We start from the raw sequence: 23749 nt of genomic DNA, 5'->3' as shown, positions 1-23749 counted from the left end.
GAATCAGCAATTAAAAATCACTGTTCATGAAAATTTCTGTCTAAAAGTCGAGTGATCGTGACGAAAAGAATAACATTCAATTATGTAATAATTTGCTTCAGAGCAAGCATATTTTGTCATGTTATTGAATCTTCACGAAACAGTTAACGCTGACTCTTCAAATCACAATAAAATATCAGATTTCAGGAAATCGCAAACGATATAAGAAAATAAATAAATAAAAATTGAAAGTAATTCGATATTTCATTTCATTTATTCATCGAGTATAAAAAAAACGTAAACATGAAGTAGTTTAAATTAAGAGCGGATTATTTGTATCCAAGTTTGTATCTTATGTTCGGATGGCGTTTCTTTGAAGCGTATTTTATAGTTATGAAATAAAAAGGAAAAAGTTTCTCGATTGTCACTTATTGCCATTTTAAGCATAAGAATCTAAATATTCTTTTGCATCAACATTGCACACTAACTTTAGAATTTGTACATTGAAAATCTTTAATAATTACAGTAATGTTGGCGTAAATCTTTCTTCGTCGTTACACCTTAGTTTGTCTCAAATCTTTAAAATTCAAGGTTATATTGACCTGATCTGCCTGACCGAAGACTATGAGTGCAGTGTTATCGCATTGATGATCTTCGTCTTCGTTCTGAAGGGCACAGTTTGATTGTAAAATCAGTAAATCACCAGCAAATGTATCACCAGAAAAGACTTACCGCACAATCCAGCGTGCAATAAACTCCACTCAGGCACTCACCGCAGACCATGTTGCTGGACATGCCGCAAATCAGACACGCCTTCATAGATTCCTTCACCTGTACAGAAAACTGTATTAGCTTCTTTATACTACAAATGCATCAGGTCACAATCTTACCTTTCCCAGATTTATCCCTTTGTCTTGTGTATTCCCTCGGTTTGTGTCGGGTGCGACTGGATGATCTTTCCGCAAGTTTTCCTCGATGACAATAGGTTTAACGTTATCATTGGGACTTTTCAAAGGCTGCTGATTATATCAAGAAAAGCAATTGAAGATGGCATCCAAATACTAAGATTGTTATATACGAAAATGAAAACTTGCCTGGTTGTCTTGGGTTTGCGTATTCTTGTTTATTGCTGGCTTGAGCAAGCTCGCCGGATCCTTGTCAGCAAACGTGTTTCCATCACCTTCATGACGTGAAACAGGAACAGGTAGTGGTGGCATCAATTCCTGAGGCGTGAGCAAAAGTGATTCAGGACTGACATCGCTGTCCTGCGTTGTTGTGGATGTTACCTGAGAAGCTGTTAGATCGAGTGGTCGAACAGATACAGTTGGATTGTTCACTACCAAAGTCTGATCGGAATGGGCTGTTGTCTTTGGCAAATCCTGTGACTGCTGTGGAGAATCGGCAGAAAGTGCAGCTCCATGTGATACAATAACACCTTGCGGCAAGTTATAAGTAATTACTGAGGCAGGTTGCGTCTGAGTTTTTTGAGGCAACATTTGCTCCAATGGTCTAACAGATATTTTCTGCGTCTGTGATGTTGTTTTGGCGCGTGACTTAGCTTTCTTGACTGAAGTATTTGGCTTCTTACTATTCTCTGGCACATTTTTTCTCAATTGCGAAGATCCTTGAGGAGTTTGTTGGACCATCATAGGCTGATACGTTGTTGTCGTAGTCACTCGTTGGATGTCTAATATTGGTAATTGTGCCAATGTTGGAAGGAATGATACTGATGCACGACGCGGAGGAGCAAGTACTCTAGATCTTACTTGCCCATTTTCAGGTGATCGCCCTGATGGTGTCTGGATCGCTGGCTTCGAAGGAAAAATTGGTCGTTGTGCAGAATTCACAGGAAATTTTGAGTGTGCCATCACGTTTTTAGCGTAGTTAGTTGGTAATGATTTCTAAGACAGTGAATGATAATGCAAAATGAAGCAAATGAATGTGCATAAATGATTAACAGAACTTACCTGACACCATTGTTGCATTCCATGCAGTGGAGTGTGGGACGATTGATTCCACAGCGGTGTTCTTTGTGATGTGGTTTGATCTGGTCGAATTGGGCGTATTTGTTCCGGAATCTGTTGACTTCTGTGCAGCTGTCCAGCATGAGAGTTGATGCTTGAATTCACTGGTGGAAGTGGATTGTTCTGATTTAGCATCTGCCGTATTATATGAAACTGTTGTGGCAAATTCCTAATAGCATTTGGCATCAGTTCGGAATATCTTTGGTTTCCTTGCATTGGAAACGGAGTGCAGTATTGCGGTCTTTGTTGCAAAGGTTGCGCCTGTGGAATCTGCTGATAGTTTGGCTGCCAATCTCTCATGTTATGTATCTGATGCCGATAGGTCCCAAGCATATGATGTTCGTTATATGGCGGCGGAGCTGCATCCCTCCTCTGTCCTTGTGGCATCAGTTGATTTTCTTGCACTCTTCCCAAAGTATCCGAAAACGGAACTACGCATATTCTATATGACTGTGAAACCGTTGGTAGATTTTGCTGGTTACTCTGCCACGGATTATCAACAGAGAACTGCGGCACAGACGAAACTGACGGCAGATATGGCACAGATTGAGTGACTTCACATGGGACGTTAACAGTAGCAGAAGAGACTGTTGGCGCTTGCGTATTGGTGGGATTTGCATTGAAATCCAATTGAGCTTGACTAACAATATTCGCCAAAGTTGTGAGATCAGCATCGGAGAAAATTGTGGGCGATTCACCGTGATCTTGTTGGACTGACTCAGTCTGCTGCGAGACAGACGCAGTTTCTAGACTTTGGGAGACAGCCGAGGAAACAACCACCGGATCAGTCACTTGTTCCTCAGCTGGAGCAGAAGCGGAGTTTGTTTGTTTCGCTTCACTGCTTTCACTACTCGCCAGTAATGGTTCCGAGTCCATGGGAATGCATATCATTGGTGCGTTTGTGCGTGAAGTCACTCCTTCACTCGGATAAGCTTCGCCAGCTAGATCGTCTTGCACAGGACTCTTCACCTCAACCTCACCTTCTCTCTTCAAACTGGCGCACTCTTTGGTGCCTTCCATGCTCACTGCATTGTCTTCTGTCACATCAACAATTTCCTTCATCTTGTCGCTAATAAATTTAGTCATCCACTTGAACGGATCCGGCTGCAGATTCACCTGAATGGGACAATGAGGTTCCGATACCCATTTGACGGTGACATCAATAACGATCTTCTCAAAGCAATCTTTTTCATCGCCGGTCAGCATTTTGTATACAGATTTTGTTTCGCGCAAGCAATCTGTCGCCCTCTTCATTAGCATTCGCTTCATCTCCTGAATTTTGCCCAGCTCCTCATCCCAATCGTACTCGTTGGTGTTTGCGAAGTGTTTCATAATATAATTGACTTGATCCTTCGCTGATTGGAAAAGTGCACAGAGTTTAACGAATTTCTTTATGCTTTGGCTGTGGACTAGATCTATTGATCGCTGCATTAGACTTCGTTCCTCCTTCGACATGTCAAAAGAAGAAGTCTTTCTCTGCAGACATTTACACTTTGGAGCCACCAAAGAATCCAGTGGTAATGGATCTGTCTGGCAAGATGTGTCCACAACTGATGGACGTGCATCTGTCTGAACCGAGACATTGTGTGAAATCATCTGAAGCGTTTGGATGCCAATGCTTTCCATTGGTTTGGCCTCAGTTTGTGAAGAACTGTCAGAATATTGAGTCAATTTCTTTGGGTTCTCATTTTCATCATTGATTTTCACTCTCTTCTCAGCCACAGATTTCTCAAACTCACTAGAATGTCTCCTCTTTCTAGTCTCAGCATTCTTCATGGTGATCTCAATTTCTCCTACATCCGTAGCCGTTGCTGATTGTTCTTCATCATTATCATCCTCATCGGTGATATCAATGCAGTCGGAAATTACATTGACTGAATCAACACCGTTCAATCCTTGGTTCAATCTCACATTGTGTATTATCTCCCCCCAATCGATTGCCTCCATCTTCGGGATTATATTCGAGATGCACTCGTTGTCATCACGAGGAACTTCCTGTTCAACAGGTAACTCTTCTTCATCACTTGAAATATCTTCATACACGAAAGGCACAAAAAGCTGAGTTTCCTGACTGCAAAATAAACTGTCGCAAGTGTCAGCCATGTTTGTGATGTTATCAATTAGCACTTCTTAAAATCCTCAATTAAAACTTCAATAACACTACTTTTCACTATCCACAGAAAGTTCATGTGCGGATCCACTGAAAATTGAGAAAGAACAAATTCTATTTATTATGGCGAGCTGTTTATTAAACTAAAGGCAACAATTTATTTTCTTTCAAAACATGCAAACGACATTTTAAGGACTTTTATGATTCACGAAAAACATAAACATTAATTCTTTATTGTTTTAATTATGTTGTTGTTCAGATCAGGATGTCTTTAAAAAAGACCCTTACTTTTCACTGATGTAATAAAAACGGAATTATAGTGGTTTAAAATTTTAATTTAAAATTTGCTCTGACTTTAGATCTATTTGTTTAAATTTAACAATTTTGGTCTCGTTAGAAACTTAACTTAGAAAAAGTGTCAATCGCTTAAGCGTATTCGGAGGGTTTTTGGTCGACAAGTGAACCAGGCCTCGGAAATTGGCATCAATTGACCAATAGGTCATTTGATTGTAAAGGACTTCCAAACTGTCAAATAAATTATTATTATATAATGAAAAAGACACAAGGGGCATGTTACTGCAATTGAAACATCTGCCCAGCATGTCGTTTAGGGATGTGATAAAATTTGAGTGAGAAAAGGAGGAAGAAGGAACGAAGAATTGTAGATTACTATTTGCAACACCACGCAGTTCTAGTAGAGATTGTCGGCTTTCAATGTACAAAAATTTTCTTGCAATGAACGCCCGCACACAATGGGATTTAGTGCTTTATATGCAGTGATATTTGGAGCACTGGGGAAGGCAGAGCCTAAGCGGGCAAGGATTGGGTGGCATCAAATTGCCCCCACTCAGTCTTCCACTGGCGATTGGCGAGTGTGCGCGCAGCTTGAGCGCTTCATAATTCACAGGCGACAATTGTTTATTGCTCTCCTGATGCGAGATAACGGATTCTCACTTCTTTTTATTCTGAATAATCACAATATTTCAGTATTTTACATATTGCAGACCTTGAAGAATACTTAAGCCTCGTGTTGAATCGTCATCAGAAGAAAATAATAATTCGGATAAAGTGAAGAGCAACTGAAAATCAACTATTGTCTACACTTAAAAATAAAATACTACGATCTTTTTTTGGATTCTTTACCATTTTTCATTTCACGTTGTTTAGTTGGGTAATTTGTTGTAAATAAAGGTAAATTAATAAAGGAAAAAAATCAAATCTCAAAGTCTCAGAGTTTCAATTGTCTATAATTTACTGTCACTCACTGTAATATTCGGTATGGCTAAAAACACTTTTTGTCTGGTTGTAAAATAATAGACTCCAGAAATAAGCTTCGAATCTCAATTATTCCACAATAAATGGCCAAATGAGAGCACAAATTGTCATGCAGATCGGTCTAAATTATATTTTTTCCGAGTTTTCCGCGCGTTGTTTACTAAATTATTGATTTTTCTATCGATCTGTAAGCAATATTGTGAAAAATGATTGTAATTTGTATTAAAATGTACGTGCTGTACGTGGTCTTTGTGCAAATTTCTGTGCACCAGGGTCAAGTAGCATAAATAAATATAAACAAGAAATGCGAGATTATCAACGTGATTAGGAGATTTTCTGCTAAACAACATTTTCATCGCAAAACTGACCTAAAACTGACACAAACTTCGCAAAAATGCGATTAACAGGAAAAGGCGTCATTATACACTTATCCTTACATGATCTGTACAAAAAGCGAGCTGCAGATATTGTTCAGAACAATAAAAAATGCAATCTCCTCTGCGCGTTGCGATCACAAAAATCACGTGAAATGATTTGATTTGGCTATAGATGGTGAGAATACTGATAAACTTCTTGCACTGTCCACAAAAGCACTGAACCACACAAACTACTTTGTCAACAGCTTACGAGAGACTGAATTGTTCTCTCTGCTCAAGGGCTCTCTCGGCGCTCCTCGTGTGATCCCACGGACTCGCACACGAGGGAAAATTGCTGTCCACCCGAGTTGTGTGTGATCTCGACCCTCTTTTTGCCTGGCGGCGAGAGTGTTGAGTTGAGAGTGCGGGGAATTCCGACTCGGCACTTCGAGGGTGGCGCAAGTCGGTGCGCGATCGAAAGCGATCTCTTCACTGCCCAGAATTGTTTATTTGTTTATGCTCGACGAAATCAGAGTGCGATAAATCGTGGCTTATAGAAATGCATATTAATGTATTTTTCACAATATTTTCTGCTTATGATCGCAAATTTTCTGGATTGCAATATCGAAGGGATCATATTTCTTAAGAAAACATTCATGTGCTGAGAAATATAACTCAACTCAATTATTAGCTTTTCTCAGTACGAGACGCGTGTTAAGGGATTTTTGTTTCTTCGCTCATAAAATTGTTTAACATTATATTATGTACAGGCAGGGTATGAAATACATAAACCCACAGAGAGGTTTACATGTTGTAGTGTATTGGTGTACTGATCCTTGGCGGACGAACTAACCCGAAGGCAATCCAAACAAAGTGTAGCGTGTCGGCTCAGGTGGTGTCCAAGGGTTCACGTGTGCTTAAGGTGGTCGCTTCAGCACCGGCAAGGCCTTCCGGTGTCCAAAGTGCTTGTTGGATTTGCTCGATTACTTGTAATAGATTTTCAACACTTCGCGATTAAAACGCGTGGAATTATCTGGGGCAAACCCTTTATTGATAATTCAATCTTTCACGAGAGTGTCTCGTGAGAAAGCTCCGGGAACACAATTGATCTCTCAATACATTTTTTGGAGTTTATATAGGATGCAAGTTCAATATCGTGGACACTTTCGTGCCTTTTTCTCTCTCTTGGGTCACTGTCATGAACTATTTTTAAATGCTACTATTGCACGATCCAACCCAATCTTCCCTTATCTACTAGTTTTCACTTTGTCAGTCTTTCTCGCTCCATAAATCATCATATTCGTGAGGCATCAATACTTAATTTCGTAGGATGTGATATCTCCTCGAAGTGTGCTTTGGTGGCAATAGCACTTTATCAACTATGCGTTTTTTATGAAGACATGATTTCTCTTGATATGATCTTACATTCTCTTATAATATGATCTTTTTTCTAAGACGCAATTTCTCTTATGATCTTTTTCCTAAGACGCAACCTCTCTTATATGATCAGGCATGGACTCGGCATTTGATGTTTCTTTCTAAAAGTGTACGCTACAATGGGGAAAATTAAATAATAGCTACTAATGGACCATTTGTGTCTCATTAAAACATCTTCTGGCTAAGAGCGCATGAGTAAGCGACATCGTAAGAGATGGAGGTTATTTATAATAGTATTTTATAAAAGTGTACTCTAAATAACGATTTGTATATTTTTCCCTTGATTTTTCTTAAAACCGGAAAATAGAGCCAAAATTGGGGATCTATTTCACTTGTTGTGAGTTAAACTATAGAATTTCAGCATTAATATACAACAGATTTTCTCGATTTTTATTTAAAAAAAAATTCATTTAAATATTTAACAAAATATTAATACTCTTTGAAAATAGTTCATAGATATTCATCAAAGAGAATAAGCTGGCTGGGATCACACGCATGCGGGTCGGGATCCTTTTCCTGTGTGTCACAAATAAAGAATAATTATGGATTTTGGCAAATTATGTATGTTTATCAAAGTCTTACCGCGCATTCGAGACTACAATAAACTGCACTGAGGCAATCACTGCAAACAAAATAGCAATATTCCTGGCACGTCAAGCAGAATTTCATCGTTCGCCTCATCTGAAAAACAACAAATAGAATTATTAAGAATTTTCTAAGCTTATACTTGAGTAAAATGTACTTTTCTGAGCACATTTATGGGAATCGGTGATGAATGAGAGTCTTCCTGTTGTTTCTCAGTGACAATAGTCGATCCTTGGGAGACTTGCAGAGAATTACTTCCAGATGGTTGCGCCAGAAGATTGTGATTTGTATGAGTGGTTTCGATGAATTGGACACAAAACTGATTTTGAGTGTGTGGCGAATTTACTTCCAAGTCTGCATATTTTGAAGAAACTACAGTTTCATACGCAATCTGAACCATGAAAAAGATATAAAAATATTCAAGATTATAAAGAAGAAGAGATCAAATGAGAACGACACTCAAAAATTGAGAAAAAAAACTCACTTGGGTGTCTGGGTGTTTGTTATTAATTATCGTAGTGTACAAATTCATAGATTCCGCCGTCATCTCGAATGGAGTGGTTGGATCAGGTTGATGTGGAATTATTTCCTCAGGAATGGCACTGCTATTCCGCATCGAGGAAATCACAGGAAAAGCTTGTACATTCTGTGGTCGCGTTGTTACATTCAAAGGCGTATTGCTTACTTTCAAGCCCAGATTGGAAGGAGCTGCTGCAATTGGCAAATTCTGCGTCTGCTGCTGAGCAGGAAGAGCAGGATTTAAAGTCACAGATGTTCCACCAATTGTATCGCGCAAAGGCACATAATAGGCGCTTGCTGCTGTGGACTGTATCTTTCTCTGTGCCTTTCTGGGCAACATTTCTGCCATTTGTGCTAATGACATGAACTTGGGCAGCTTTGGCACAGAAGATCCTTCTTGCATCTTCAAATTTGCCTGGCTTTGTTGGTCTTGCTGTTTGGGCTTTATAGCTGAAGTTGTGAGTTTCTGCGTGATCTCTGGCACATTTATAACATTTCTCAATTGCAAAACTCCCGGATGAATCTGTTGGCTCGGTTGGATCACAGAATCTCTATACATTGGCATTGTAGTCACTTGTTGGGCATTTGCAGGTGTTGGGAATTGCCCCATGTTCTGATGAGCTTCCAATGTTGGAACGAATAAAACTGATGGGTGATGCGAAGGAGCAAGCGTTCTGGGTCTTGCTTCAGCATTTCCATGAAAACTCAATGGTAGAGTTTGCGGCGCTGGAGTAAAAGGAACATTCGGACGCTGTGGAAGACATGAATGTTGTGGTCTCAGGCTTTGAGTCCAGAGTGGTGAAAATGGTCCCTAAAACAAGACATAATAAAGCAATGAAGTAAACGAGTGTTCATAAATGATTAACAGAACTTACGTGTTTCCATAGCGGCATTCCTTGTGGCATGGTTTGAGCTGGATGAACTTCGGGTACATGCTGAATCCGTTGATTCATTCGCAGCTGTCCAGGCTGAGTGTTGATCGTTGGATTAACAACTGGAAGTGGCTGTTGTTGTCCTGCCATAGGCTTTTGCGGTAGATTTCCTGTAGCATCAGGGATTTGTTTGGGATATTCTTGACTCCCTTGCATAAAATGCTGCATGTCTTTATGTGATTTTCTCGGGTCAAAATATTCGTCGTCCATCAATTCTCTATCAATCGGATCAGGTTGGCTATTCCAATGTGTAGAATTTGCAGCCCAACTCTTCACCCAATTCAGTCTCTCATTCCAACGAACTTGTTGCGTGTGAGCAAAGCTTTTCTCCTGTCGTCGGAAAAGGAATTCTTCGGCTTCTTGATCATCCAATGAGCCATCTAACGAGTCATCCAAGTCTATTTGGATCACTTCAGTGTTTCGATTGAATCCCTGAAAGACCACGGTTTCCGTCGAAGAACTTCTAGAGCGATTGGTTGCTTGAGACTCGATATCCTGTAAGTGGAAAGTGCAGTTTTATATAGTATTAAATCATATAAAATATTAAAACGTCATTCTGTTTCTTTCCCTTTGAGTTTCAGGTCAAACTTTCGGGAGGAATTAAAAGATTACGGCACAAATTACGGTTCCATTATACGCAATATAATTATTTTATTCAAAATTACCAATTATACTCGTTTTTGCACTTTTCCAATTGTGTTTCTTGCATTCGAACTTATTCTTAAAACACCCACAATCCACTTAAGTTAAGAAAGTAAAGGAATTTTCGATCTTCTGCAGGGATATTGAGGAAAAATCTTGAAAGAAATCCATGAGGTCCGGCGAAACCTGTCAAATGCACGCTAAGTAAAACATTGCGTCGAGATTAGGTTGGTGAAATTACTGAGAAATCTCCCAGAATACGATTTGTCTTCTCTAAATTATCAATTCCATCGTCAATATAATACATAATCTGTAGTTTTTCTTCGGTATAACTCACCGCAAATTGTATTTCTTCTGCAAAAGACGTTTTTTCACTCTGTGCAGCGCGATTCTGGTGCAAAACTGGAAACATCGCAAAAGCGAAACTGTCGATGTTTGTCGCCGCTGCGGTTTCCGAATTTTCGGAGTGGGAGCACAATTTCCCTTTGACCTGCTTGGCTCCGTGTTTTTCGTGGAAATGCTGGGAATTCGCACAGTGAAATGCCTAAGTTCTCTCGGGGATCAATTTGCGAGGATCAGGTGAGTGTATTTTTGTAGAAATAGCAGGAATTTTGAGAGTAAATCAGTGTTTTTTTGCAGTCTGAAGATTCCTAACCTCACTCGCGGGAAGAACTTCAGGAACTACCCAAAATTGCGGCTCCCCTACTGGTTTGTGCGCCAAGAAACAGTGAAGCACGATGACTTGATATCCCGGGACAACAAACAGTTTGTCCAAGAGGTGCTGCACGATCAGTTCGGCGTGCCGAGCTTGATAAAAGGCGTGATGACATATCCGAATGCCTCAAGTGGACTTCACACAGGAGAAGCGCCCCAGGTGGAGTGGCGACCCTTCATGAGGCGTACCGGTGTCATTGCCAAGAAGATTGGAGAGTATCCGCTGTGGCTGAAAAACGGCAAGAAGATTCGCACGACGCTGCTGCAGGTTATCGATAATCACGTTGTGAAGTATTATCCGCCGGAAAGCTTCGATCCGAAATCGAGATCCAAAATCAGGAATCTCAACCGCTATGGATGTGTGTTGGTCGGAGCTGCGAGCACAGATCCCTCGGTGCTGACGAAGGAGTATTGTGGCCTGTTCAAGGACTCCGGCGTGATGCCAAAGGCTCGCTTGGCGCGATTCATTATTTCTCCGGAGGCGCAATTGCTGCCCGGCACGCCGCTGAATGTCACACACTTTCGCGTGGGCGACTTCGTGGACGTGCGCGGAAAGACGCTCGACCGCGGCTTCCAGGGCGTGATGAAACGATGGGGCTTTCATGGAATGCCCGCGTCGCATGGCCAGACCAAGACTCACCGGCGTCCGGGCAACATTGGCGGCGGAGGCGAGAAAGGCCGCGTGTGGCCGGGCAAGAAAATGCCGGGCCACATGGGCAATAGATACCGCGTGATGCGCGGACTTCGGATCTGGCGCATCAACACTAAATACAACGTTATGTGGGTCCAGGGAAACGCAATCTGCGGAGAAGTCAACAACTTCGTCACTGTCTTGGATTCGATCCTGCCGCTGCGGCGCTGCACCACGGCGCCCGCCTTTCCCACGCATTTCGAGTCAACGGAAGAGCTGCCCGAGAACATCTGGCACGAGGACGTGCACAACTTCGACGATCCCACAATCCTGTATGAACCAGAGTAGTTTTTTCTCTCTTAGGTTTATTACTGTAATTATTTAATAGACAACAAATTGTTACAAATATTCGTCTTAGAAATTATCCTGGTGTCTTATTGTAAATTTTACGAAAGCAGCGACTCTTGCTATTTCTCTATCTTTCGCTTTTGCACCCCCTCGGCTGATTAGAAATCCTATATGGTTGACCGAGAGCAGTGGCAGACAGGATAACACAGACATGCGGTGTGGATTCAGTCGAAATTCACCAAGTTTCAAGTGTTAGTAGAGGTTTTAATTGGGCCATTATTTACTATTACGTTTTTATGTTTTCTATTAGTTTTCCTGTATAAAAAATTTGCATCATTTGCAATCTTATTCGTATATCGTTCAATTTATCTATATTATCTTCGCTAAAAGCGCTTTACAGCGTCAAGGAAGATCATCGTTTTGAAAGAAAAATTATCTCATTAGTAACTAATTCTATTGCTCATTTTTCTAGTTGTAACATAAAATACATAAAAGCCTCTGTACTTTATTTAACCCTCGTCCGTTGTCTAAAAACTGTCTTTATTTTATACAATTCGGAAGATCATTTTATTGTAGGGAGAAAAGTATTGATATCGACTAATGTTCAAATTCAGAAATATTAGTACTGTGATCCTTTCCGCTTAGGTTGAGGGCAAATAAGAGCAAAATACAATTTTTCCTAGCAATTTCAAGAATATGAGGAACTTCAGAGCCCTCAACGTGTATTTAATCTTCTATCTTAGATCTGTTTAACCACCCTGTCTCTATTATCATGTCCACCACTGCCTTTTTTGTATTCATATCCTCTTGAGCAAATTTGTCAAGAGACTCAAAGGTATAAAGAGTGAAAAATCAACATGACCGTTTCTCTAATTTCGTTGCTGATTTTCTACGGCTAAGATTACTCTTATTAGGGGGGCTTTTCCTTTACTCTTTCTCTCTTTCCCTTTTCATTAACTCATTTTACGAGGAAGAAATCACAGACAATGTGCCAATTTTTCTCGTTCTTCACACATTTTTTTTTATACCTCATTTTGGTTAAACTTCCTCTGTCTCTCCTGTTCAATATCTTAAGCTACTTTCATGTTTATTAATCAAATTGTAAAATTGTTACCACATTAAAAGTTCTATCTGTTCTCCTTAAGTTTATCTACAAAAAAAAGAGTTTGTATGTACATTTAAACGTAATCATCGATTGAAAAAGGGATCTTTTAACACAACTTTCTCTTCAACTCAGCCGCAATTTGAAGATTCAAATAATCAATTACGATCGCATTGGTGCACTTTACATGATAATCCTTCTTTTTTTTAATGTATTTCACGTAATACCGCGTTTAGTTCTTTTTGTAATCATTTTAAGCACGCAATCAGTCACTCCCTCTTCAAATGGCTTTTCCATGTAATGTTTTGTCCTATTCACGATGAACAATGAGGAAAGAATAGTGAACAAAATCAACAAATTTTTCTTGCGTATGTCGCAGTTCAGCTCATTTTTTTCTCTCTTAAAATCTTAGCTATAAAAAAAACTGTCAAATTGTCCTTATTTTGTAAGATTTCTCACACATTTTCCCCTCTGTTTCGCACCATTGTCGAAATTATTCAGAGATTGACACTTTGATGAATCTCATTTTGCCAATATCTTTGCCTCTCATTCAATTTGTTTTATGCTTTTACTGCTGCGCAAAAAGAAGCGACTCCCAACTTGAATCCATTCTCCATTTCTCACCATCTCATCTCTCTCTTATTTCGGTGTGTAAATTATTCTACATGTTATTTAGTCTAAAAATTGTTACTTTAGTATTCATCTTCACCTCTCGCTATTTTATATACAGTCTCGATTTGATTTAACACCTCTTCCATCCCATCGACACCTCTTCTCACACTCCTTCGCACCGTTAACAAATAAAAATGGCATTGAAATGTTAATGGGTCGGCAAAATCTGTCGTTGTGTGAACCACTCAGTCGCCAGGATGTTCCGGACAGCTTCGATTCACCTCAAACCACTTGTCAATGCACCTGAGAGACAGAGAGTAACAGAACGGTCAGTATTGTGTCCAGAGCTGTGGGCAATACGCGCGACTCACCCTTTATGGTAGACACAGAGACACGGCAGTCTGGCTATCACATCGCCAGGAGACAAATCATCCAGGCAGATCACACATTCCCCTTTGGCATCACTCAATATGTCCTCTGCGGGGATGAGAAAGAGAAAAATTAGCTGACATTCTTCTAAATTTACGATCCAGTCACACTTTTCCAGTGAAACACGCACAAAAAATCCAATGGAGCGAAACGATACACTCATGATTAATTACGTAGAATTTACTACGCGCAAGTTTTTCCTTTTATTACATGGGAGAAAAAGGGCAGGATTAAACATTGAAGCAAATTTACAGCGAAATCATTGAATATTGCAAGCGATTTGCTACTTTAAGCTCATAATTGGTGTCAGAAATGGGATAAAGATATTCTTAAACTACTCTTGATGGATTTTTCTACACTCACAAAATCCTTCAAATATTTCTACATGCAGTTAAACAACATCGTCGTCGCATTTGCGAAATTATGTATGAGCGGAAAAGTGGGATAAATTGATGGCGAAGTGGGATGACATGGAGATATATAATTCATTTATAAACTCACCGTTGTAAGATAGGCGAGGCTTTGTTAGGCACATTACTAAATGACACTCAATATCGTCGGATAAAACGAATTTGTTGCAAAAAGGACATTTTATATCTGGAAAGAAACAGAAGAGAAGAGCGACATTAGATAAATTTCATTCAATTTATTTGCCCCGCCGCACGGCAGCGGGGGAGAAAAAGGTGATTTTCCCATTTTTAAATCACTCCCACGTGGAAAAGTGAGAATAATTGAAGCATTTCTCTTCCTTTTCGCACGATTTATCGCCCCCGAAAAACTGCACATTGCGCAATAAGTCACGGATTCGCAGCTGATAAGGAATTGTGGTGATAAAAATTAGGTTGTTTTGGGCGCTCTGTGTGTTTTCTTCCGCCTGAGGTGAAAAGAAGCGCGATAAATTGACTAAATACAAATATTGTTTGAAAGAATAAACAATAATAAACATCGTCTCGCATTTTGTGGGACACAAATATAATAATATTCTCCACTCTCCGTTGTTCAACGTTTCTGGAGACTCATTTGGGAGATTATATTGAATGTGCCATCAATCATGACAACTCTGGCGGGAATATTCCCTGAAAATTCATCAAACAGCGACTTGACGTTGCGATTTCTCAAAACTTATCAACACGCCCAATGATAAGGGAACTGGAGCAAAGAGATCCCATATATTGCTCCACTGGCGTGCCAAAAATAGAAGAATAACAGCAAGAGAAGATAGGACACTTTCTTCGGCACGAAGGCAAACAAACTGATTATTTTGACTATCTCTCCTCGCGCACTCGACATGAGTTCATCTCTTAAAGCCAGAGCCAAAGAGCGCACTTTATTACAATTTGTTGCGACTTAATGCTCACTCTTTTCACCATATCGTCTGTAAATTATCAGCATATAATTTTTTTTATTGTATCTCTTTCTTCAATTTGAGACACTCGCCGAGGACTTATAGAGAGAGAGACAGAGAAAAAACACTGAAAGAGTGCTGATTGTCAGCAAGTTTTGCCTCTGTCATGAGACATTTTAATCACTCGCTTGCATAAAAAAAAGGTTCCTCCGGGTTTATCAAGGGAGTAACATTTTAAATGTGGATAAAAGAGCGCCCAGAGAGTTGCGAAATACACCAGATATTGCAGCGCTCGGAGTGATTTTAGCGTCGCCACTGAATATTTCACATTGCCAACAGAATGTGTGCATAAATATTGTCATCACTGTGGTTGGAAAAAAATAATATTTACAGTGATATTCACCATAAATTCCCTGTCGTCTCGCCCGTCGAATAATTGCATCTGAACTCACGACGTCTCGACCACCCTCAAAGTCAGGGATACACGTTCCAATTACCACCCCCATCTTCTCATTTCACACCACCTTTTTTAATCTGTGTAAATTCAATTTCTCTACCACTCAGCTCGACACTCTGGACGCGAAGTCACTGAGCTTCACATTTGCTCTTCTCACTCGTTCCAGGTATAATTTGAGCAAAACGATCTTTTCATTAACACTCACAGAATTCTCTCTGTTGCTTTTATCACACCAAACTGCCACTATTCTCAATGTATAGCAACACTTTTTGCCCTATTGTCTGATCCAGTTGATTTTATTGGGCATTTTGTTGGCAGTAAATTTGTCTGATAATTGCCAGAGATACCATGCACTGTGCGAGTTCACCATCACCAGAATTTCATGTATTTTTAATAGTTGTGCGCGCAGAGAGAACAGAAGGGAATTAAAAGGACATGAAGGCAGAGAAAAAATCAATCAAATTTACGATATTTTCCCTTCCAGCTTTTCCTCATTCAATTCCATCAGCATTTTTCTCCGTCTCTTCCTCGAGAGAGAGAGCGAAAAAATGCTACACACTCACGAAGGTTCCTAAGCACATGTTTCACTTCCTTTCAGCCACCCGCCTTTCGTGCCTCGCCTCCTTCGTCGTGTCTGTTTACTTATTTCATGAAGAAAAAAAGGGATGAATAAAACCACCCACTGATTATCCACCAAATCGCACCAAATCGATTTTCCGCAAGCAACTTGAAAATTCCCTGAGAGTGTCTCTATACACCAGCCAAGTCACTGGCTCGCAAAGAAGAAGAAGTAGGAGGAATTCGTCCAAGAATGAGTGGCCTCACATGAGGAGTGACACTGAGAAAGTGTGTTGACTACACAATTTCCTCAATAAGACTGCCGGTTCGAGTGATATTTTTTCTCTTCACAACAACTCTATCCAAGTGGGAAAAAAGCGCCATGAGTGAGGAACTTTCAACGGAAAGCATTTGATAGAATATAAAGCGATACACCTCTCCATACATTCACACGCTTTCTCCCACTCTCTTCGCATGTTCTCCACCACGGTCGATTGCCATTGTCAACTGAATATTATTACTAAATTATATACAGCCACCCTCAACAGTCCAGACACAAGCATATTCGCAGAAATTGCAGCCCGCTCTGCGATTATTGCTTCCTCTTTTTCCCGTGCAAAGGATCTACGGTTTTAGACTTATCTAGAAATCACACATAAAAATAATGTTTTGTGAAATGAAAAATCTTTCTTATTCTTTAGACTTTAAGATGTTAGACTAAATTTATGATCTTTAAGAGTCTATTTTCGCGAGAAAAAGTTTTTGCGAGTTTGAAATGATCTCAATAGAACTTATTGTTCTTTGTTCTAGTTAACATATTTTGGTGAATTATTGTCACTGAAGTGAAGAAAACGCGAAAATCGTGAGATGGAAAAATCACACGATTTTGAGTGGTCTACGCAATGTTTGTATTTGCGCGCGTGTGCTCGAGCCTCAGACGGCGATTAGCAAACACGGGCAAAATATTACTATTGGGAAATTACGACTGTGATTCCCGTGCTTTTAACTAACCATCTGAGATCGTCTTTCTTTCTCTATTCAGTCGTTTAGACCTGATCTACAAATTATTTGATCCACCCTATATTTTGTCACAACACAAATTGCTCATATTGATTTTGCCGCTCAATTCTCCGGGCAGTTCCGACAACATTCCACATGCACACTCATTACAGAGGGTGGCCGGAGTGGCGAAGGCGACTGGAAAATTCCTGTTGGGAAACCCACCATAGCAGCACTGCCCCAAACCAGCGCCTGCGAGATCATCATTGATGATAAATTACCTATAAAATATTCATTGAGACATTTTCAGTGTGAGAAAGCACTGAGCGCATCAAATTTATGTTCAACCCACAAAAAAGTCCTATAAAAGGATAAAATTCTCGCCTGAATGCTGATGCCTAAATATGGCAGTTTTGTGCCAGAGCTCTTCTCTTCAGTACTTTGAAATCCAATATTTGATCCCTTATCAATTGCAAAGTGACGAATCGTGAGAATCTCATACAAAGTTACGTCAGAAAGTCATGATTTTCTTCGTAGCACAAAAGGAGGAATTACCCAGTAGCAATTCCTTATCACCACTCACACGATATTGCTTCATTAAACTAACCACGGCACCTCATTACAATATTTCACACGAGTTTCTCTGGCTTGAACAATAGAGGGTCATTTTTGCTCCACAAATATTTTTAAAGGAGATTTATGGCCACGAATAATTTCTCCGCACGGGGCAATTTTCCTGCAGGTCTGTTAAGATTTTTTTTTTACGATTCAAAAGGACTTCAACCACATAAAAATATTGAATCACTCTTTTCCACCTGGTCTTGTGAAAAAGCAATATATTTTTATCGTTCCCGTTGATCGTCGCATTGATGGCATGTTAAGTTAAGGGGTAGAAATTGCGAACTTTAACTTCTAACTGAGCTTTTTTCCATCAAATTCATGCCTAAATGGATTTTACACGACTAGCAAGAACTTCTTTCTTTTTTTATGCTGTGAGGGTGAAACTAGTGCGCATTTTCGGGCACATTTGCTGACCCTTCTTTCACCCCGAAGGCACACACTTCCTTTTCTCCCTGCGCCGCTTGTCTTATCTTTGGCTAAAATTACAGAACACACAAACAATAAATTCATCCACTTTTGACGTGCCTTCGATACAAAATATATCAACCAATGTTGATGAACGCTAATGTATGTTTCCAGACAACACACAATTTTCCATCAAGCATTCTCCAATGATTGCCCTCAAGTGCTTTCTAACATTCCCTCCCCCATCTCACATTGTCAGACACTCTCAACCACTCACTCGACTCGTCCACAAAAAAAGCTTCCACATCCACTTCAAGCCTCGGGAGTGAATATTTGATGGAGTCTTTAAAAATCCCCTCGCGCGCCGACCCTTTAAAGTCTCACGCAATTCCTGCTTCCACTTTCAGCGTGGAAATGTTGATCAAACAGCCGAGCTTTGATGGCGAAAATGCAATACGTGAGAAATCAATCCCGTACGGCACCAGCAAGTCCATTGCCAGCGTATCGCCATGAATGTTTGATACGGAAAATCGAGCGTTGACTCATGTTATCTGAACAAGAGGAGAATTTCTCTCGCAGGCGAATTTATTATTGAACAGGGGCAAAAATGTGGCCACTGCCTCAATAAACTAGTAAATATAACTGCTGTGTCACTAGTTGCCTCAAATATCAATGGTCAAGTGTTTTCCGTATCACAATAACTCTTCTACCAAGGATGTGACTTACCGCATTAGCACACATGGATGGTTTTCTCTCCAACTTTTATGGAGAACAATTTTTAAGTATTGTTTTCGGCTGAAAATAGTCTCAATCGAAAGGCAATGGTTTGGTTAGTGGTTAAAAGCACACTTTGGCTCACTGAAATAGGATTTATTGCCTCAAAATAGCACAAATAGTCTCCAAATTGATGACTTGCGAACATATTTGCACTTTTCTTTTGTAGTTTTACAATTTATTGTGGAAAAAGATTCACAAGAGAAGAAAGTGTGAAGTGAAGAAGGATTAAAAAATACAGAGAAAAAGTATTTTAACACTTTTGATAACCAGAATCTGGCAACCAGTCAAAGCAAATCCCATCCAACTGAAGTGCCATCCAAATTTCATGTATGATAAGACCGTTAAGCAGTAGTTCTATGACATCCGAAGCCAAAGCTTCCCAAAGTGGTCAAATTTCTGATTGGCCCTGTGGCGAAAGGAGGATATCTTATGCATATTTACCCAACAACACCTACCCTAGCACATTAGTGAATATGAGGAAATTTCCATGAAATCTGCCTCGGCCCCAAACTATTTGAACTTTCGACCTTTCACACACTCACGCTCTTAATGGTCACCTCCAACTGGCGACGTCATAAAAGGCAACGTCATAGTTGTGCAATAAAAACATTTCCATGTTTTTCGAGACTTTCGGTATTTTTCTCGCTCAGCCGGAAAAACACCTCGCGAACACACTTTTCCCCTAAAACTCTCTCTCTCTCTTTCACTTGAGCGTATAATAAAAATTTTATTTTTGGGTGAAATTACCATAAATTTATTTGTTGACATCATTGTGTGAAATGACGTCATTTGGGGGCCTCAATCAGAGACCCCCATTTGCATTTGGCGGCAGGGGAAGAAGGTAGACGAGATAGGCTTAGATGGGATTTTTTATTCCACTAAATTGCCTCTTGGGGATCTGAGACTTGGGCACGAAGAGGAGTCACACAACCGTCATTAGAGCCCCGGGAAGTATCGTGAGTTTGGGGCGAGAGGGTGTTAAAAATTCATTGTCAGAGGTTTACGAACTCACTAAATAATTCCTCAGCATTCACCTCCTGGATGGCTAGTGGGCGGGAGTGCCTGAGAATCCCACATTTTCCGCATTTCCCATCGACGAAGGAGTGGTTTTGGTGTACGATAAAAAAACATGCCTAATTTCTCACATAGTAAATCATGTGGAAAAAATGCTTTTCATTTTCCCTCCTCTTGAGCAGAGCTTTTCTTATTCACCTCTTTTTTTTCTCCATGCGCCTTTCGTGTTGTGCACAACAAGAAAAAAAAATCGGTTTACGAAGGGTGAGTTTAGGTCTTTTTTTCACATCCTCTCCATGGATCGCCTTAAACAAATACTTCCGTCCACTTGCACACTATCGAAAATACTCAATCTGAGAGACCCAAAACGGTGGACAGTGACGCGAGGTCGGAGGATTTAATCACGCAACATGACGTCATGGATCAAAATGTACATTATGACAGAATAATAACGCCCCGCAGAGTCATCAAGCCAAAGTTCAAGGTTTATTAGGAGAATCTCTCTCTGTGTGTGCGAGAAGTGAGAAAAATGCGCGCCCAGCGCACGAATCTTGGGAATTTTTTAATAAAAAATACTCAACTTTCTTCGCAATTTCCTCCTCTGTCTTTATACGCATCTCTATGTTCTCTTTCACTGCCAACCCCGTATGAGCCTTTTCCTTGCCTTCAAATTCTATTAGAATTATATTGCTCTCTCTGTGCTTGTTGACTTGGACATTATGAGTGAGAAACAGAAGGGAAAAAAAGACGGCAATGAAGGCTTCTACGTGACAAAGGAATGAGAGACACACGCGAAAAACGGGAACGAAGAAAAAATGTGCAAATAATCTCCATGAACATGATGTTCAGAGAGTCTAAATAGACAACAACAAAAATGAGGAAAAAGAAGTTAAATGTGATGAGAAATTCTACTCGACTCATTTGCAAGTCTAAAAGTACTCATAGAACTACATAAATTGCCATTTAATCCGCTCTGACTAACATTAAAATTAGTTAAATTATCCAGAAATTTAACGACACTTAATAATCCAAACTATTTCCAGGCTTTCAGCCAAGAACTTTTGCGTTGCTCCACGCGATTTTTCCAACACAGAAAGTCACACACTCGCACACAAAGTTTCTTTGTGAGAAACACCGACAAACTATGCCGGTGAGTGCATTTCCTCAATATCGATTTCCCGTGGAAGGAAAAACACGCGAGAAAAAGCATCATAGAGACCCAAGAAGTGTGCTTAGGCTATTGCCAAATCTTCAACCACTTCAGCAAGAGCCGCTGTTCATGTGCAATTCACTTATGAGGGGACAAAGAAGAACAAGAGAAGAGACTCTGGATCACGAAAACCTCTGTGATAATTAATGCGGATTTCAGGCAAACTTGCTAATTGCTTTATGTCAGAGATGTGCAAAAATACAACAAGACGCTACTGAGGAAGTTCACATCGGGACATTGCCATTTCCTCCCGGCCAGACCGACAGCAGACAGTCTGGAGAGGCGCGCCGTGCAATATTGAAAGTGCTGTTGCAAACATGGTGGCACTATTCCGAAACTTTGTGTCTCTTCCCTCTTCAATTATGCAAATTTCATGTTAATAAAGCCGAAAAGTGGCGCTTTTCAGTACTTTTTTTTTCCACCCAAACTCCCATCAAACTTTTGCTCTGATTGCAACATTTTTCCTAATTAATGGCAACAGCCATGCAAGAGGAGTTTTCGGGCCAGAAGATCGCATCTCGCAAAAGAGATGAAGTGGGAAATATTGAGGAAAAAAGATATCGACGTGGTATTTTTTTTTGTGGCGTAGAAAAGGTCAAAGTTTCCACTTTGCTATCAGTTAAACGTGCTAAAAATTAACTGAACACAGAAAATTGCCCGAGAGACTGAAGATGAGCGCAATGAAGGCTGATAGCCCAGTTAATGAAATATTTTATCGACGAATTCTTACACCACAAATAAAGTCTGAAATTTCCTTTCTGATAATCCGGTTGGCCTTCATTCTCAACCGCAAGATTTTCAGTACAATTGAGTTATTCCTTTTGATACACACTTTTGGACATTTAATCATTACCCTGACACTCGCCAGACAAGCAACAAGTGCAAGAATTAGCATAAAGATGCATATCTTCAGTGTTTAAACCTTAGCAAATAGCAGATAAAGAAATTTATCCCCCAAATTGCAGTCAAAAGAGAAAAAAGAGCTTTGAAGAATTGACTCTAAATGTTCAAAATATCAAATATTCTCTCACAAATTCAATGTTTTATCGACGGTAATCTCTTGATATCATCATCAGAATAATTTGGGATTCTAACCAATGAATTTTTACTATTCTCACAATATGAATGATAAAAGTATCGAATTCTGTAATCGTCCTTTTAATCAACGACTGAGTAATGAAATCCACTTTCTTGCAATTAAGTTCATCAAAAAATGGTTTGTCCAAAAGCAAGGCAGCTTTCCTCTATTCGAATGTCTGAATGAATTAATTTATGAAAATTATTGTTTGCATCAAAGTGTGTTTTTTTTGTATATTGCAGACATGACTCATAACAAATAAAATCACCAATTTTACCTTGGCCGTGGAAAATAATGACTTTTAGCGAAATAAAATTCCCGGTTTTCCCATAAAACGCCAACAATGCGCTGAAGATTTTCGCGTCTTTGTTCGCGCGCGCTGAGTCTTTGTCCCGCGCGCCGAGTGCAATTGGCCACACTCGCTGGCCAGGGCGTTATCAGTGGCGATAAGGAGTGAGTGGAGGCGCCGAGGGGCGTTGGAGGATGCTCACCTGCTCTGTACGTACCATTGAGGGACCAATGCGAAGGCAGCGATGTGGCCGTGAAGACGCGATTGAGCGTGAGGGCACTGGCCACGTGAGCCTCGAGGGGGCTCGCGTCGTCTGGGCTGAGGTGCTCGAACTGCTGGATGGAGATGGTGTCGTGGCCCCCGCTGGCGCCGGCGGCGTCCCGTGGCCCGCCCGCCGCGTTCTGCAGGTCGGGCACCGAGGAGAGGCTCCTGGCGCGCTGGCGGTCCTGCGACGTGGCGGCGGCGGTCATCTGGATGCCGGGAATCGCGCGCAGGAGGTTGAAACCGGCCCCGCCGCCATTCACCACGTCGCTGCTGCTGCTCGTGGAGAAGGTCCTGGTGCGGGGGCTCTGCTGGTGGTGGTGCTGGTGCTCCCCGCCGTTTGCCGTACTCGCTTTGGCACCCATATCACAAACTTCCTGGACACACAGAGTCTCTCTCTACACTGCCGGGGATGCTCTAGGCCTCGCGGGGTGCAATCATGAAATGGTCACTGGGCGTTCCGGCTCCCGCACCGTCCCCCAGATCTCTGGCATCTTGCACGCCGTCCCCTGACCGCACAGTCTCACAGATCCCACAAGGCCAGGAAGAGGAGAGCCAAACAAAGCCGGAGATAAGTCTCTGCGCTGGGAGCTCTGAGCCACCCAATTTCCCTTCACATCATCCAGAAGGGGACACTCTGCGAGCTAATCACTCCCCGGGAGCCACTGCTGCCAGTTTGGGCCTCCTTTTTCCACCCACCCTCTGTGTCCGGATGTTTTCGCCCCGCACTGTTTTTCTTTCGCTGCGTATTTCCCGATCAGGCCACTTTCGTCCCACTCGCGCTCACCGCATCCCCCGAATTTCCACGCAAACTGCTCACCAGCGGCCTAGGATGCGCCACTGTAATTCAATTACCACGATTTTCCAGGTAATTTAATAAATAAAAGCCTTTTTTCGCTACGTAATATTATTTTTGCAAATTCCTTCGGTCTCCACTTGTCACACTGACACCCCGCTCCGAAACACTCTTCCGGACCACGAACCCACCCGACATCGAACCGAAGGGGAAACATAGAAACTGGGGGCATTTGAAATTCCAT

At 40.9% G+C, this 23749-nt stretch overlaps 4 protein-coding genes across 10 annotated transcripts; 1 reads left to right on the top strand and 3 right to left on the bottom strand.

The window, feature by feature from the left end:
* Window positions 1–233: 233 nt before the first annotated feature.
* LOC132261839 (uncharacterized) lies at window positions 234–6103 on the bottom strand. 5 transcript variants are annotated; one of them, XM_059760845.1, is made up of 7 exons: window positions 5826–6103; window positions 1947–4203; window positions 1266–1880; window positions 1074–1202; window positions 870–998; window positions 712–810; window positions 234–644 (listed from the first exon to the last, which is right to left on the bottom strand). In XM_059760845.1, the coding sequence occupies exons 2-7, from the start codon at window positions 4104–4106 to the stop codon at window positions 534–536; spliced, it is 3243 nt and encodes a 1080-aa protein (XP_059616828.1). In that variant the 5' UTR covers window positions 4107–4203; window positions 5826–6103; the 3' UTR covers window positions 234–533. The 5 variants fall into 5 exon arrangements, with proteins under 5 accessions (XP_059616828.1, XP_059616827.1, XP_059616825.1 ...); XM_059760844.1 differs by having other exon boundaries at window positions 235–644; window positions 870–995; window positions 1074–1880; window positions 5826–6102; XM_059760842.1 differs by having other exon boundaries at window positions 235–644; window positions 1074–1880; window positions 5757–6101.
* An 827-nt stretch (window positions 6104–6930) lies between these two features.
* Window positions 6931–10271, bottom strand: LOC132261996 (uncharacterized). Its single transcript, XM_059761091.1, has 6 exons — window positions 10197–10271; window positions 9161–9712; window positions 8251–9096; window positions 7924–8157; window positions 7764–7862; window positions 6931–7697 (listed from the first exon to the last, which is right to left on the bottom strand). Exons 1-6 carry the CDS (start codon window positions 10269–10271, stop codon window positions 7632–7634), a joined length of 1872 nt encoding a protein of 623 aa, XP_059617074.1. The 3' UTR covers window positions 6931–7631.
* A 34-nt stretch (window positions 10272–10305) lies between these two features.
* LOC132261998 (large ribosomal subunit protein uL3m) lies at window positions 10306–13152 on the top strand. Its single transcript, XM_059761093.1, has 2 exons — window positions 10306–10438; window positions 10499–13152. Exons 1-2 carry the CDS (start codon window positions 10377–10379, stop codon window positions 11550–11552), a joined length of 1116 nt encoding a protein of 371 aa, XP_059617076.1. The 5' UTR covers window positions 10306–10376; the 3' UTR covers window positions 11553–13152.
* Window positions 13153–13261: 109 nt separating this feature from the next.
* Window positions 13262–23649, bottom strand: LOC132261999 (E3 ubiquitin-protein ligase ZNRF2). Of its 3 annotated transcripts, none has more exons than XM_059761094.1 (4): window positions 22651–23649; window positions 14197–14292; window positions 13638–13743; window positions 13262–13569 (listed from the first exon to the last, which is right to left on the bottom strand). In XM_059761094.1, exons 1-4 carry the CDS (start codon window positions 23072–23074, stop codon window positions 13512–13514), a joined length of 684 nt encoding a protein of 227 aa, XP_059617077.1. In that variant the 5' UTR covers window positions 23075–23649; the 3' UTR covers window positions 13262–13511. The 3 variants fall into 3 exon arrangements, with proteins under 3 accessions (XP_059617077.1, XP_059617078.1, XP_059617079.1); XM_059761095.1 differs by having other exon boundaries at window positions 22666–23649; XM_059761096.1 differs by lacking the exon at window positions 13262–13569 and having other exon boundaries at window positions 13634–13743; window positions 22666–23649.
* Window positions 23650–23749: the final 100 nt, after the last annotated feature.

This window comes from Phlebotomus argentipes, unplaced genomic scaffold (genome assembly GCF_947086385.1).
Source record: "Phlebotomus argentipes unplaced genomic scaffold, Phlebotomus argentipes genome assembly contig_15, whole genome shotgun sequence".
In the NCBI taxonomy this organism is placed as follows: Eukaryota; Metazoa; Arthropoda; class Insecta; order Diptera; family Psychodidae; genus Phlebotomus; species Phlebotomus argentipes.
This window is presented reverse-complemented; position numbering and strand designations above follow the sequence as displayed.

Bases quoted from the DNA above. Each gene is read 5' to 3' on its own strand.
- LOC132261839 (XM_059760842.1), bottom strand. From the start codon at position 4,106: ATGGCTGACACTTGCGACAGTTTATTTTGCAGTCAGGAAACTCAGCTT. The intron at 1,881-1,946 runs GTAAGTTCTGTT...TCACTGTCTTAG, and splicing joins GAATGCAACAATGGTGTCAG to AAATCATTACCAACTAACTA. The intron at 999-1,073 runs GCAAGTTTTCAT...TGATATAATCAG, and splicing joins CGCAAACCCAAGACAACCAG to CAGCCTTTGAAAAGTCCCAA.
- LOC132261996 (XM_059761091.1), bottom strand. From the start codon at position 10,271: ATGTTTCCAGTTTTGCACCAGAATCGCGCTGCACAGAGTGAAAAAACG. The intron at 8,158-8,250 runs GTGAGTTTTTTT...TTCATGGTTCAG, and splicing joins ACAAACACCCAGACACCCAA to ATTGCGTATGAAACTGTAGT. The intron at 7,698-7,763 runs GTAAGACTTTGA...TGTGACACACAG, and splicing joins ATTGTAGTCTCGAATGCGCG to GAAAAGGATCCCGACCCGCA.
- LOC132261998 (XM_059761093.1), top strand. From the start codon at position 10,377: ATGCTGGGAATTCGCACAGTGAAATGCCTAAGTTCTCTCGGGGATCAA. The intron at 10,439-10,498 runs GTGAGTGTATTT...GTTTTTTTGCAG, and splicing joins GATCAATTTGCGAGGATCAG to TCTGAAGATTCCTAACCTCA.
- LOC132261999 (XM_059761094.1), bottom strand. From the start codon at position 23,074: ATGGGTGCCAAAGCGAGTACGGCAAACGGCGGGGAGCACCAGCACCAC. The intron at 14,293-22,650 runs GTGAGCATCCTC...GTTTCTTTCCAG, and splicing joins CAATGGTACGTACAGAGCAG to ATATAAAATGTCCTTTTTGC. The intron at 13,744-14,196 runs GTGAGTTTATAA...TCATCCCCGCAG, and splicing joins GCCTCGCCTATCTTACAACG to AGGACATATTGAGTGATGCC.